The sequence below is a fragment of the Colletotrichum karsti genome, assembly GCF_011947395.1.
Source record: "Colletotrichum karsti strain CkLH20 chromosome Unknown Scaffold1, whole genome shotgun sequence".
Taxonomy (NCBI): Eukaryota; Fungi; Ascomycota; class Sordariomycetes; order Glomerellales; family Glomerellaceae; genus Colletotrichum; species Colletotrichum karsti.
The window spans coordinates 1795978-1810917 of record NW_024065901.1 but is presented as its reverse complement, the minus strand read 5'-3'; the positions used below and the strand labels follow the sequence as shown (position 1 = coordinate 1810917).

General features: G+C 53.7%; 4 protein-coding genes across 4 annotated transcripts; 2 read left to right on the top strand and 2 right to left on the bottom strand.

The window, feature by feature from the left end:
* Window positions 1-392: 392 nt before the first annotated feature.
* On the top strand, window positions 393-5407 carry CkaCkLH20_00412 (putative WD domain-containing protein; the record flags this gene model as incomplete). Its single annotated transcript, XM_038883132.1, has 5 exons — window positions 393-539; window positions 593-1324; window positions 3468-3581; window positions 3640-3817; window positions 3870-5407. The coding sequence occupies 5 exons, from the start codon at window positions 393-395 to the stop codon at window positions 5405-5407; spliced, it is 2709 nt and encodes a 902-aa protein (XP_038751837.1).
* A 262-nt stretch (window positions 5408-5669) lies between these two features.
* On the bottom strand, window positions 5670-6428 carry CkaCkLH20_00411 (uncharacterized protein; the record flags this gene model as incomplete). The annotated part of the gene is made up of 2 exons (XM_038883131.1): window positions 5670-6052; window positions 6113-6428. The coding sequence occupies 2 exons, from the start codon at window positions 6426-6428 to the stop codon at window positions 5670-5672; spliced, it is 699 nt and encodes a 232-aa protein (XP_038751836.1).
* Window positions 6429-6861: 433 nt separating this feature from the next.
* Window positions 6862-7923, bottom strand: CkaCkLH20_00410 (uncharacterized protein; the record flags this gene model as incomplete). The annotated part of the gene is made up of 1 exon (XM_038883130.1): window positions 6862-7923. One exon carries the CDS (start codon window positions 7921-7923, stop codon window positions 6862-6864), a length of 1062 nt encoding a protein of 353 aa, XP_038751835.1.
* A 975-nt stretch (window positions 7924-8898) lies between these two features.
* On the top strand, window positions 8899-14768 carry CkaCkLH20_00409 (uncharacterized protein; the record flags this gene model as incomplete). Its single annotated transcript, XM_038883129.1, has 7 exons — window positions 8899-9053; window positions 9112-9379; window positions 9429-9491; window positions 9543-11987; window positions 12079-12836; window positions 12886-14601; window positions 14657-14768. The coding sequence occupies 7 exons, from the start codon at window positions 8899-8901 to the stop codon at window positions 14766-14768; spliced, it is 5517 nt and encodes a 1838-aa protein (XP_038751834.1).
* Window positions 14769-14940: the final 172 nt, after the last annotated feature.

Below are 14940 nucleotides of genomic sequence, written 5' to 3'. Positions count from 1 at the left end.
TGGCGTGACCTGTTATTTGTTTTGGGAATTATTCAACGGCTTTCGCGATAGAGGGCCTCGACTTGCGTCGAACTGTATTTTCTAGTCAAATTCCCTGACACGAGAATGAAGTCAATTCTGAACAACTGGTTATAACGCTGTGACATTCTATTGGTGTATTAGTTCTCGCATCAACAGCGGCAACGGACACCTTTTGGTCCTATGGCACTGGCAGCAAGGTACACCTGTCTTTAAGCAAGGTTCTTCATCATAACGGTGCCATGCCGGAGTTGATTTCCACAGCGTGCATTTATTTCTTGCCGTTCCCAACTTTTCAAGAAGCCTGCTTCGGTTGTCTCCTTCCGCCACCAAAGAAAGCTGCACATATCGTCAAGAGACACAGTTCTGTAATCATGTCTTCCGCTTCCGGGTCACCAATCGTCCGAGAACCCTTCTACTACTCAGGTGACACCTTCTCGGTCATCACGCCAATTGGGACCATCCACCCACGACAGACGACCGTCGAGCTGAAGGCGCATTCTTCAAGTTGCTTCTCGCAAGTTCAAGTTCTACCGGCATCAAGGATCAACCCGCTCACTGGTATGGGGCTCAGCTTCTGCATTATGGTCTAACATTGCCCAAAATCAAGGAGACAGCCAGTCGTAGGCTCATAAGCGCCATCCTTGGGAATCCGGCAGGCTTGACTGTTCCAACGCACATCGAGAATTTGGAAAAGGAGATGAAGGCCGAGTGGGAGGCCCAGCAAAACAGCGTGACTGCTGACGAGACTGCGAATCGGAAAAAGAGGAAGTCGAGGGATGATGGCATTTCGACTGAGGAAACAACTACGAAGAAGATCAGGGCTGCTGAGACAAATAGAACCGACGGCAATCAAAAGTCGGTCGAAGGCCACCTTGACGGAATCCGTATTCCCCGAGAACACGGCATCAAGGCTACGATTCACCATGAGCAAACGCCGCCCTCCCACACCACCAATCGTGGAAACGCAGATCATAGGGATGGCCGTGGCGACAACCAGACATTCTGCGATCGAGCCCTTGTCCCTAACCGCAATTATATACCTCTCTCTGGTCAGACGACGCTGCCTTTCTCACCTGTCCCAACATCGAGCCAGACGTACAACGAACCCCCGCCGCCGGATCCAGGCTCACCTCAAGGTCATGACGCTTTCAATATGTACAACAAATCTCTCCGTTCTTCTCAAGGACAAAGGCGCCTTCCGCCACTGGGACCAATCAACGGCCGCTACGAGATTTACAATCTCGAGATCCCCGAGGATGGTGACGTGTTGTTCGGCACAGGGGTGAAGGGCATGGTTTGCGCCGTAGACAGCAACGCCATGTGGATTACCTTCGGGTTGGGGTTCGTCAACGGCGTCATGTACGCCCCTGAGCGCCCACGGCGATCCTCACTGAGTCCCATTGAGTTCGAATGGTGCGGTGAAAGTCGGCTGCGTGGACAGGCCTACGGTTCACATTACGGATGCTCGATGACATTCGTTGGAGATGGCTTTATCAAGGCAACTTTGTATTGGGAAGGTCGTGGATGGGATTTTCGGGCTCGGGGGCTCGATAAGCAGCCTCCGTGGAATGAGAAGACGTCCAAGGCGTTGCGTAATCGATGGAACAATTATTGTCTCGGGGGGTTATACATATTACCAAAGCCAACATGATTGAGGTGAGCTCTTGACACTGTTGAGCAACTATCAATAGAGTACAACTTCATACCAAGACCTATATGACTAACTTACTTCTACACTGATCTGCTTTGAGGAGTTAGACAGATATTTACTATTTCTTTGGTTTCTGTTGTGTCTGCAAGCTGTTTTGCGTCTGAAGGGATTGAGCTTGATGCAAAGGTTGCAGAACGCGCGACGTTAAATATGCATCTTGCCCGGACATGAATTGCCGGTTGATGCTGTTAAGAGAGCTTCACTTAATGCCCAACCAATCCTCATGGCAATAACATTGGTAGACTACTTGAACCTGGTGTAGGTTGCCAACCTCAGGAGATGAGGTGAAGTTTATTGATGGATGAGTCAATGAGCCAACACCATTCAAGCGGCGTTCATCGTCTGTCTCGCCTATCTATTTTGTACAGTAATCTCTCGTGGCTGGAAAACTACGCTTATGGTCTCAAAAACATCTAGTCGTTATTGCCTTCCATCGTCAACTTGATCAGCAGCAGCAGCCTTCGACAGGATAGGACACTGGAACAGAGCCTTCCAGGTTTGTTAGTGTGCATGCGGTAGCGTTAGTGGGGTTTGGGTACCTGGCAAGCACCGCGTTACAGTGAAAGCCGCCTGGAAAGCTCTAAAATTCGCCTGCACAGCACTCACTAGGTCTAAGTACCAAATTTTGTTGCCTTTTCGTCATCATCAGGCCTTCCTGGCGCAATGGTTAGCGCGCTGGGCTTTTATCATGACACTTCTGTCTGTGGAAACCTAGAGGTTATGGGTTCGAGTCCCATGGATGGCGTTTGAATTCTTTTTTGATTTTTGCAGCGAACATGTGCTTGGTTATCCTAGATGATTTGTTTGGCAAATACCTTTCTAGACAGTAAATGATTTTCGTCTTCATTCTGGATGGAAGACATGCTAGCTAACATGGCGCCAGGCAGCACAAATCTTGACTCAATAAACACCAACCAACATCGAATGGCTACATATGCGTGAACTAGGACTTCTTCGCAAGGCAACAACCAAAAACCATGATTTCCTCCTGGAAGTGATCGGTATGAGTTTAGGCAGTTGAAATTACGTATGCAATCGCATACGCAAGCCTTAACTTATCCATCCAGTAAATATGGCTCGAATTTCTTCAGGAAGGGGTTGAAAGCTCCAGACCCGAAGAGTTTCTCCCAGCAGCGCAACTGCACTGGGGGTTAGGTAGCTAGACCGAGCCTGGGTTCAAGACTGTCTTACGCCTAGGTACATGATGAAATGCTTATTTTGGCTTATTTCAGTTGAAGAATAGATTCGGAATGCGTCTGCCGCGTATTAAAACAGTATCATAGTATCCTACACACCTCATTAAAGCCAGATAAGCAGTGGCTCATACTAGGTAGTACGAGTAACATTGATCTGTATTAACCGCACATAACTACTTAGACGATATTCGTTGTCAGGTCCAAAACTACCCAGAAAACAATCTTGTGCTAGAATGAGATCCAACATTGGCGATGCCTACTGTAATGATTTACTATAAGCTGCCTGCCCACCTTGCAGGGGAACGTCATCCTGCCCCGCACCAGCACCAGACAGCACTGCCCCTCCATGCCAGGATCACCACTCCGGGTCCAGGTCCCAGGTCTAGGTTTCCACATCTCGACCGCTATTGCGTTGCCTTGGAGCTGACACTCGACCCAATCCACCTCCCGTCTGCCTCACTTGCTTCACCTCTTTTTTATTCCATTGTTCTCTCGTCGAGCTTCGGGAGCTGCAAGTACAAATCATTCTGGCGTTTTAGGAGCCCATCATGTCCGTCACCATCGAAAAGATCCTCGCTGCTTCGCCAGCTACTCAGCGCGGCCAGCCAACCCAGCTCTCGGCTGACAACAAAGGAGAACGCATTGCCTACGCGGTCAGTTTGTTCACTCGAGCCCTGAACATTGTCTCAGCTAACAAGACCGTACGAACAGGCTGGCAAGTCCATTTTCCTTCGATCCATCGACAACCCGTCTGTCTGCAAGCAATACACGGGACACACTGCCCAAACGAGCGTTGCCCGCTTCTCGCCCAGCGGCTTCTACGTCGCCAGTGGTGATGTTTCGGGAGCCGTAAGAGTCTGGGACGCGGTAGAGGCCGAGAACACCAAGGGTGCCATGGATTCGGACAACACACTCAGCTGCACACGCTGACAGACTGCCAGGCGAATACCACATCATCTCCGGTCGTATCAACGACATTGCATGGGACGGCGACTCCCAGCGCATCATTGCCGTCGGTGACGGTAAGGAGCGTTTCGGGCACTGCATCACGGCCGACAGCGGAAACTCGGTGGGCGAGATCAGCGGCCACTCCAAGGTTGTCAATTCCGTCGCCGTGAGACAACAGCGTCCGCTGCGGGCTGCGACGGTGTCCGACGACAGCTCCATTTGCTTCCTGCACGGCGCCCCTTTCAAGTTCAACTCGAAGCACGCCACGATCCACCGCGGCTTCGTCTTCGGCACCGCCTTCTCCCCCGACGGAAACCAACTCGTGACGGTTGGCGCCGACAAGCGCATCCAGCTCTACGACGGCAAGACAGGCGAGCCCACAAGACAAATCGGCGAGGGAGAGCACACCGGTAGCATCTTTGCCGTTTCATGGAACAAGGAAGGAACCAAGCTCGTCACTGCCAGCGCCGACCAGACCGTCAAGCTCTGGGATGTGGAGGCCGGCAAGGTCATCCAGTCGTGGAAGTTTGGCGATGGTGTTAGTGTCGGCGACCAGCAGGTCGGTGTGGTATACCCCCATGGCAGAACCGATGGTTTGATCATCAGCATCAACCTCGACGGCGACTTGATCTACCTCAACGAGGGTAGCGACAAGCCTAGCAAGGTCGTCCAGGGACACAACAAGAGCATCACCGCTCTGGGCGCTTCGTCCGATGGCAAGGGCCAGACTCTGTGGACTGGTAGCTTCGACGGCCGTGTCTGCCAGTGGGATGTCGCATCTGGCGTTGGCTCTGTTGTCGACGGACAGGCGCACTCAAATCAAGTTACCCAGTTCAGCGCGGAGGCTGGACAGACTTACAGCGTTGGTTGGGACGACACGCTGCGGATCGTCGACGAGTCTGCCAACACCTTCGCTGGCGAGTCTGTCAAGCTCTCCGCTCAGCCCAAGGGCGTGGCAGCGACGAACGGAAAGCTCTATGTGGCCACAATTGAGGGAGTGGATGTTTATGAGAAGAACGAGCTGCTTTCCGAGAACCGTCTTGGATACGCACCTCTTGCCGTGGGCGCCTACGGCTCAACCGTAGCAGTAGGATCAGGGAACTCAGTCAAGATTTACACCGCCGACGGCTCTGGAAAGCTCTCGGAGATCAAGTCACTTGACAAGTCGACTTCTCAGATCTCCTGCCTCTCGTACTCCAAGGACGGTCAGTACCTTGCCGTTGGCAACCAGATCGGCAAGATCGTGGCCTACAAGACGAGCGACTGGGAGGTGGCGACGGACAGATGGTCGGCTCACACGGCGAGAGTTACATGTATTAGCTGGAATGATGCTGCTACTCACGCCGTCTCTGGAGCGCTGGACACGAATGTGTACGTGTGGAGCTTGGCCAAGCCCGGAAGCCGTGTCAAGGCCCTCAACGCGCACAAGGACGGTGTCAATGGCGTCGCCTGGGTTGAGGGTGGCAGCAAGGTTGCGAGCGCAGGAGGTGACGCCGCAATCAAGGTTTGGGCCGTGTCTGGACTGCAATAGTTGCTTGTATATGAAAGAGTAGACTATGCATACCTGCTAGAGCCATGATGACTGAACAAAAAAGCGAAATGATGTTATCCCAGCCGAGAACGCCTGCTGAAGTTGGGTATCTCTTTAATCTAGAAGCAAGCCGCTTCCCAAACCATAGTGCACACATTTTCTCCCCGCCTTCCTTGACAATCGTGAATCATAAAACCAGCATACACTATTACCAGAAGAAATCCGACGGATGAGGTCAAAAGCGTTGCAGCGGCATGGGCGACTAACCCATTGTCATCTGGGCCACCTCCTCGCGCTGGACCTCCCCTGTGCCTCCTCCATTACCCACAACAGTGTCTGGAACAACTGGCTTGTCATCCACATCGTAGCGGCCGAGCATTGCGCTGCTGACCGTCCACAAGTCAACAGGCGGCGCGGCGGTGTCCTCTTCGACAGAGTGCGGCTTGAACGACAGCTCGGTCTTATCGAGCTGAAGTTGAAGCTGCTCCAGTGCCCAGGGGATGTCGCCGAGCTTGCCCCAGATCCCGTAGCACTGGCGTTGGATCTCGTCGGCCAGCTCGACCTGGTGGTTGTCCTTGAGCGTCGGGTTTGGGACGACGACGAGGGGGACGTTGACGCGCATGCCGTCCAGGATGGTCCCGGTGCCTTTGAGATTTTGTCAGTACGCTTCGCTGTTCTCCATTGGGTGAATATCTGACTGCGTACCTGCGTGGCAGATGACGGCACCCGCTCTGCGGTCTTCTGCGGCGCGGCACTTGACCATCTCGACGGTGAGGTCGTCGACGAACTCGAACGCGGTGATTTCGAGTGAGGGGTAGCTTGACACGAGTCCTGGGAGGACATTTCGGGAGAAGTGCTCGTAGTCTTTGCCGCACTGGAGCGTCAGGTTGGTGTAGCCATCGCCAACGAGGAAGTCGAGACACGTGGGGTCGAGAACTTCGGTAAGGAGCTGCGTGAAGCGGGCTGTCGCACCGACCGTCACGAGACAGTGACGCTGGAGGCGCGGAGGTTCGGCAGACATGTCTAAGATGGCGGTATGGGAGTTGCTCTGGATTGAGATACGGAGGATATTCGTCTCGTGAGGTAGACGATGCTTTGCGACGATGTTGAATGAGTGGAATCTTGAAGCTTCAGGGAAGCTCTAGCAGTGACGTCCAGCCAAGGACGCCGTGGCACAGCCGATCAGGGTCCACTGGCGCGGGGCGCGGGGCGTGCTGGGACGCCGTAACAAACGCTACCGGCTGCGGCAGTGCCTGGACAGGGGTTAGGCTTCCATCTTCTTCAGTTGGGTCCAGTGGGTAAGGTGTGATTAGGTATGAAACGAACTTTTCTGGCCGAGAACATCTCTCTTTCATCGTGAGTACAAAATGATATGATTAAGGGTATATAGTGGTATCATCGCTATGACTATACTGCTCTCCTCCTTTTGATTATTCATCTTATCATGATTCGTCTTAATTGTCCGACATCTGGCCATCCTTTTGATCCCTCCAAAAGGGCTCGACTCCCATCTCCCGAAACCTCTTCCTCTCATAAACCTTAGTTACGATCCAGTTGCTTACAACCATAATGACCACGAAAAAGATGATACCGAAGCCAGCGATGAGAGGGGCTAGTATGGAAAAGACCGTAAATCCGTAACTGGCGTTCTGGAAAGATTCGTCTCCCATCAGGCGATCGGTGCCTAACCCGACTTGCATGGCAGTCAGGACGATGACGACGTAACCAAGAGCCGCAGCCAGTGTGCCGAAATTATCTCGCAACAGGTCCTCATAGACTGCGTAAGACGCTACCTTGGAGTATCCCCGAAGCAAGTGCCCCAGTCGGAACCGGTAGATCTTGTTCAGCCGGCTCAGTCGGAGCTCGCCGTACCAGTACCGCGGATTGACGGACGCGTAGCAGTGATTCTGCACGATTTGCGCGGATAAAGCTCGCCATCGGTCCCAGCTCACTTGGTGCGGCACAAGGCCCTTTTCGACGGCAATGCGAAAATCGCTCTCGTAGGCGATGAGAGCCGTGTAGGTGAACAGGAATCCGAGCGCGCACGGCGCAAGATCCTTCCGCGGATCGGGCTGGTGTCTGTTCCCGTCGTGGCAGACATTGGCCGTGGTGGTGACGAGCAGATGGGCGGCCCAGAAGTCTGGGTCTAGCAGCCATCGGGGTATCGGCTTCACGAAGATACGGTTCTTGGCCCAGACGAGATGAAGCTCGGGGTTCTCTGTGACGTGGATGTCCCGCGAAGTCAGGACCTGGTAGTGGAGGGGCCTCGGGGGCATCGGACGCCCGCAGAGCCAGAGAAGGTCCTGGACGTCGTTCAGACGTCGGACGAGGAGTTCTCGGTCCAGGAAGTCGACGTTTTCGGCTTGCGGCACGGTTATATCGTCGTTCTGTGCTCGGGTGGTAGCCGGGAGAAGGTCGCTGAAGGCTCCGGGCGGCGAGGTCTTTGCTGACGTTGCTGCAAGATCAACGCCGTCATTGAGGACGCGGACGGTGAAAGGCACGGACGGGCCGTCCATGGTGTGACTTTGGTGACTCCTAGGTTGATGTGAGAAGGTTGGTAAGCCGGGCTTCTCTGAAGTCTGATCCGGGATGTCAACCACGAAGTTGGATGCTGATATGGCTCAGCGAAACTTCATGCAAAGCATATGGCAGTCTCAACTCACCCCCTCCTGCCCTGGTGACAACTTCTTCTGATTGGCAGGAGATGGTTTAAGGGAAGCAGAACCACCTGTCTGTTGCGGTCGGCCCTTAGGTTCTCTGTTGTAAGAGAAAAACTATCAACACTCTTAGGGGAGCTGCGTGGATCACGGTCGTCGAGGCAAGCTTGACTGGGGTTTCTTTTTCTTGATTCATCTCACCAGCCTCACCAGCTGAACTTCAGTGTCCAACCTGAAGCGAGTCCATCGAACCACATGATCATCACGATTGCAGCAGGCTGCACAGGAACAATAGGCATCTAAATTTCTGGGGTCCAAAATGGCAGGTCCCCATGTCACCCGAGATGATGAACAGCAGTTTTGGCAGGGTGTGTCTCCTCGCTGCACCGCCGGAAAGCAACAAATTCTGCTCCCCGGGGTCCCGAACAGGGACGAATCCACCAAAGCTAGTTGCTTACCTGTGGGACAGTGCTACAAATTTAGAGACAGCTGTAGTCCGAATGAACCAGTCTATTGGCGCAGTCAGACGGTTGTTAAGCATCGTAGGATGACAATGCATGGGGGCTGACGCCGCTAAGGTCGTTTCGGGCCGCCTAGATGCAGGGGGACCCAACGGCCAACTCGGTACGGAGTAGTTCTCACACTAGACATTCTGGACCCCGGGACTGACAGCCTTACACTTACAGGCACTGCCTAGTCCCTACCCGGGCTGCGCCCGCCGCTTGCGGACATCTCATCATCTTCCTATGATCTTATTCATACCTCTTTTGCTCCTGTCATGACGGGAAGGCTGCTTTCTTCGTCTCACCAGGTATATTCAACGACAGCAGCATCATGTCTCTGCGGCGAGCGGGAACGAGAAGAGCGGCGCCTCATGGAGCTCACGGAGGTCCGAAGCCGAGGATAACGTATCAGACTGTCCAACAAGGCTTCAAGGAGCTGTATAATCCTCAGAAAGAGAATGGCCTCGGGTCAGCCATCGATGTTGAGTATGTCACCGTCTTATGGGTCTGTATCACATTGAAGTTGGATCTGACTGTCGAACAGCATTGTTTTCGTACCGGGTTTGGGCGCACACCCCGAGGACAGTTGGAAGTCTGAGACAGGATTTAACTGGGCAACCGGTATCTACGATGGCGCCTCAAAATCGTTTTCAGACTCCGTCAGCAAGAAGGATGGTCTCGCAAGAGACTTTCCGAAAGCTCGGATATTGCTGTATCAGTACGAGTCGGCATGGATTGGTGATCTTAAAGTCAAGTCCTTCATGAGGGACATTGCAAAGTCCATGTTGGAGGGCCTGCAGGCCAATCGAGAGGTTTGTCTGCTGACGTGTTATACGAGATAACAAGCTCACCGGCTGCTAGGGAATCAGAGACCGCCCTATCGTCTTCATTGGACACAGTATGGGAGGTTTGGTCATTGCCAAGGTAGGCGACATATCCTTACTCATTTGACAGCAGAAACTTACTCATAGACAGGCCATCACTTTGGTTGCAGACACATACCGTGATGTGTTCCCCAGGATGTTTGAGTGCATCGCAGGCTGCGCCTTCTTTGGAACACCATTTGGCGGTACCGAGATCGCCGCCACTGCATCTATGCTCGGAGATTTCGGTGAACAACTTGGCTACACGAAGTCCTCAGCCTTGGTCAAAATGATGACACCAGGAGACGAAAGCTTGAACGAGCTGAAGAACGACTTCTTGCGGCTGGCTCTCAAGCTGAGCCCGGCAGTTCAACTCTTTTGCTTTTATGAGAATCACCCGACCGATTTCACCCAGGAGAAGTACGGAGCCGCCATGTCAAAGATAGCCAAGACAGTTATCCCCAAGAAAGTACAAGACTTCGTGCCGAGAGAGTCGGCAACACTTCCTGGAATCGAGGACATGGCGCTTGCGGCAAATCACAGAGATCTCGTCAAGTTCAGCGACTTCAAGGACTCACGGTACCAGCTTGTTAGGGAGCCTCTGAAGAGACTTATCCACGGTGCTGGGCTCGTCGTAAAGAACCGCCTTAACTCCACTAGAGGCATTGACCAAGAAACCGTCAACGGCGTGATGGAGCTATTGAACGGCGGACAGGTTGCAAAGAAGAGGAGGATGCTCGCGCCCCAGTTTCCACCATCGACCTGGATTCCAAAGGAGACGGAGTATCTCGACTGGTTGAAAGACGCTGACATGTCGAGCATCGCCAGACCTCAAAGTCGTGGTCAGGCACTTTTCATCCGGGGACCTGAAGGACGAGGCAAGACACGAGCTACCATGGCCGTGATCCAGGATGTCGACCATATGATTCAGATTGATGAGAAAGAGAACAACGGTCGGGGCCCGATTCTTCTCGCCTACTTCTTCTGCGAGCCATCTTCGGATTTCTCAACTGCCGAAGACTTGCTCAAGTCACTTGTCCGCCAACTCATTGGCCAGCAGCCCTCGCTAGCTGTATACGCGAAGCATTTCGTCAAGAGGAAGGGCGAAGACTCCTCGAAAACTCAGGCCAACCTCACTGTAGAGAACTTATGGCAGACTCTCCAGGATATGCTAATGGATGAGTTCATCGGTCGCCGGGTGTACTTTGTCGTCAACAACTTGCATGCCCTCCCCGAAGATGCCGAGTCAACCGTCAAGCTTATGCGATTCATCAACGCGGAGATGCAGGAGCTCAGAACTGAGGACGAGAAGCGTGTAACAACGAGATGGTTCATCACGAGCAGAGATGTTCAGAACGTGGAGGACGCCATGAAGGTAGATGACATCCGGCTCATCGACCTTGAAGACGACAAGTACTGCGATCAAGTCCAACTCGAACTGCGCAAGACAGCGCAGGAGAAGGTTCAGGAGCTCGGTAGCGCGAAGAAGTACAACAAGGCCCTCACTTACTATGCAAGCAGTCTCATCGGCAAACGCGCATCGAACAGCCAGTGGATCAAACTCTCTTGCATGCAGCTAGCAGAACTCCCTGAAGCCGAAAGCGATCTCAAGATTCGACATATGCTGGAGGGCATGCCTCAAGAGTTGAAGGCGTTGTTAGATGCGGCCTGGTCCCAGATTTTCCGTGCGAACGAAAAGGACGCCGAGAAGATCAAGGAACTTCTGCGGACTCTTGCTCTCACTTTTGAGGAGCCCACGGAAGACGAGCTTGCTATTCTCGCCGGGTTTCCTACGACTGAGGAGGGCAAGACTGAACTTCAGGACTTAGTAAAGAAGTGCAGACCGTTGCTAGTCGTCAAGCGGAGTGGCAAGTCTGAGAACACGATTGGCTTCATGGATAGGGTCGTCAAGGACCACCTGCTGGAGAAGGAGACTTCAAAGAGGACACTGGGAATGTCTGGCGACGAGAGAAGATGGCAGCATGGCATCATTGCGCTCCGATGTCTGGCACACATCAAGGATGCCTTCGATTTCCCTCCTGTCGAGAAGCCTGACGAGGAAACCAGCAACGGAAACGGATCTGAAGCAGCAAGCAACGACGGCGAAGACGATACCGACGGAGAATCCGAGGCAAACGATGACGAAGCAAGCGACAGCGAATCAGAGCAAGAATCCGACGACGACACCGATTGGGATGACGAAGAGTCCGTCTATAACGGCGATATGGAGGATGACGAGGCCGAGGAGGCGCAAAGTCTGGTTGGCAAGGCCATGGCTTACCCAGTCAAGCACTGGCTACATCATGCCAGCAAGGCGACTTTGGAAATCGCCGAAGACCTCAGCGAGGATGACTTCTGGCAGAAGGAGTCTCTCATTCGCTACCGATGGCTTCTGGTTTACATGCATACCACCAAGGTTCTGGCGGGCTTTGAAGCCAAGCATTTGACTGCACTTCATATTGCGGCTGCCCTTGGTTTCAGGCAATTGGTTTCGGCACTGATCCAGAACGGCCATGAGGACGAGATCAACAAGAGAGATGAGCTCACCAACACCCCTGTAAGTCAACCTTTTCCCTATGCTATGTCCCCTTAGGATTGTAGTCACAGCCAGCATTTCGTGTAAAACATCATGCTGACAGCCTTCACAGCTCCATTTCGCTGCGTACATCGGACGCCCGAATATCGTAGACGAGCTCTTGAAGCGTGGAGCTGACATTGACGATGGCATCGACATCGACGCTCAAACCCCGTTGTGCATGGCCGCAAATGCTGGTCATGTCAAAATCATGAACAAGCTGATCCAGAAAGGTGCGAATGCAAATGCCATCGCAAGCGACATCGGGCCCGTCATGAACGCTGCGATCTCTTCCGGCAATCCGGATGCCGTAAGGTTGCTTGTTGAGAAGAATGTCTCTTTGGCTGTCGAGGATGATAGCATCGACTCTCCCTTAGCGCTAGCCGGTCTTCACGCCGACCTCTCCATGTTCGAGTACCTCACGCAGACATACGCCGACAAGTTGCCCGCGAAGGAATTCGACAAGGCCTTCGTCAAAGCTGCCGTGGCTGGAAGAGTTGATGTCTTCAATAAGCTCCTGACGCATTCTCATCCTCAAGAGTGTTTCCAGGAGGCCTTGGAAGCGGCGACGGAGGAGGAGAACTGGGACATTGTCATGATTCTCCTTGAGCAGCGTCAAGACCTCGACTGCAATGACCTGTTCAAGAAAGCAGCAACTACTGCTGAGCACCAGGACAAGGTTTTGGAGGCTGTGTGGAAATACACCAGTGGTAACATCTCGAAAGAAACACTCAACGACAGTCTGTATGAAGCTACGGACCTCGAGAAGGAGTCTACGGTCAAGCTTCTTTTGGAGGCATTCAACGTCGATGCAAACGCAACTGGCGAAGAGTAAGTCAGGTCTGTCTACTGACAGTGGCGCACTGCTAACATTGCTTAGGTACGGCACCGCCTTGACCGCTGCCGCGTACGATGGAACGCTCGATATTGTCAACCTGCTTCTCAAAAGCGGCGCTGACATCAACTCTGCCGACGGATGGCCTCTTCAAGCCGCTGCTGCGGAAGGCCACTATGACGTGGTTAAAGAGCTTCTTGAGCGCGGAGCAGACGTCAACTCGCTCACTGAAAACGAAAACTTCCCCCAGGGAACGGCACTCCAAGCAGCCTGCGAATCAGGCAAAGTCGAGATTGTGACGCTACTGTTGGAGAACGGTGCCAGCCCTGACTTGGGAGCTGGGGAGGACACCTGCCCTATGATAGCTGCTGCAATGAGGGGTGAGCAGGCGATTCTGGAACTTCTTGTACACGCCAAAGCGGAAGTCAACGTCTTCGGCGGCTGGGATCACTCGACGGCGCTGATCAACGCCGTCATCAACCTGCCCACGGACGCGCTCCAGGTCATGCTGGACGCCGGGGCTGACATCAACCTCGGGGACCGGGAAGGAGATACCCCCCTGATCGTTGCCGCTCGGGAGGGTGACGCAGACTGCGTGCGGTTTCTCTTGGATCATGGAGCGGATATTTTCCACGCGAACCAGGACAATGAGAACGCTCTCCAATCGGCAATCAAGTATGGTGCAGACGACGATTGCACAGGAGTTCTCATTGAGCGCGTCTCTGAGATCATGTCAGCGCTGAACAAGGCAATGCTCAACGGCAACTCTGCAATCTCAAAGGTTGTCCGTAGCGTCGGCACTGGACGACAGGGTCTTACCTACGATGATTGGGAAGACCCTGATGACAAGATGTCAGAGGTATCCGACGACGAGGACAGGAAGGCAGGCTACGAAACACCAAGGACCGAGTCTTTCCCAAACAGCGCCCGCAGGATCGAAGATGTCTCGCCCCATGCACCATCTCCGCTCAAACCCCGCAGCGAGAAGTTGTCGCAAGAGCTGGAGGCCGCCATCACCGCACAAGTCTCGCTCCTCCAGCAGTACGGAACGTCGCCTCCCAGGCCCGCCAAGGTCGAAATGTCGCCAGTGGAGATGCCCCCGACCACCATCGCAGGACTGCCGTCTCAGAGAAGATACTCCCAGCAAGTTCAGTTAGAAGAGATGCTCTCTCGGTACGACTTCGATCCGCAACCGGGTCCGGAGGAGAGATTCCACAAACCGCCGTATATCAAGACGCCTTCGACGCAGTGGTTGCATTCGAGCGAGGGTCTGGTGAGCGAGCCGATGCTCTCGCCCCCCATCAAGCGGAAGCCGGCCCCGTCATACGCTTTGGCTCCCTCGCCTACACCGTCAAACCTTTCCGGGAGCCAGTACCAGCCGCCTCCTTCTCAGAGTCCGGATGCGAAACCCGCCTTTGAACAGCGGCCGCCGTATCAGAACACGGCGTCGTATCCCGGTGCCCCGACATACTCTGGAAACCTAGGCCTCCCGTCCCAACACGCCAAAGGCAGGATCTCGGAGGAGCGAGAAGAGCTTGCCCCGCCGGCTGCTCCATACACGACTCCTTTCAACCCATCATCACACCGGCCCAGCCCGGGTAATACTCCGCCTCAGAACAAGGAGCCCTTCCCAGAACTGCCGCAGCAGATGCCGGGCGGATGGCAGAGTCCGCCTCTGAACCAGCCTCAAACGTCATCTTTGAGCACCACTGGCAGCGTCTCCCCGCCGCAGTCCTCCCACCAGCAGGAATGGGAGTCGAGGTGAGCCAATCATCACAAGTCAATGTGTCTGAACCGATGTACTAACAATTTGCAGTAAACCTGAGTTGAAGTCTCATCGGACCTCGTTCATGGGCATGAAGAATACGCTCGACAAGGCGAGGCAGTTCAGTACAGGCATCATGAACCGCAAGCCGTCCGGGTTTTAATGTGTAATTGTAGATGGCGTGGCTTGTACGAAATGGTGTACCAGGGGCATTTATCGGCGCCGGAAAGCTGGGAACTAATACTTAATTGTAACTTACTTTTGTTGAATCTGAACATATCATTCTGCATATGCGTGTAAAAGAAGTCGTTGACAGAGAAGCGCCCAGTGACTTC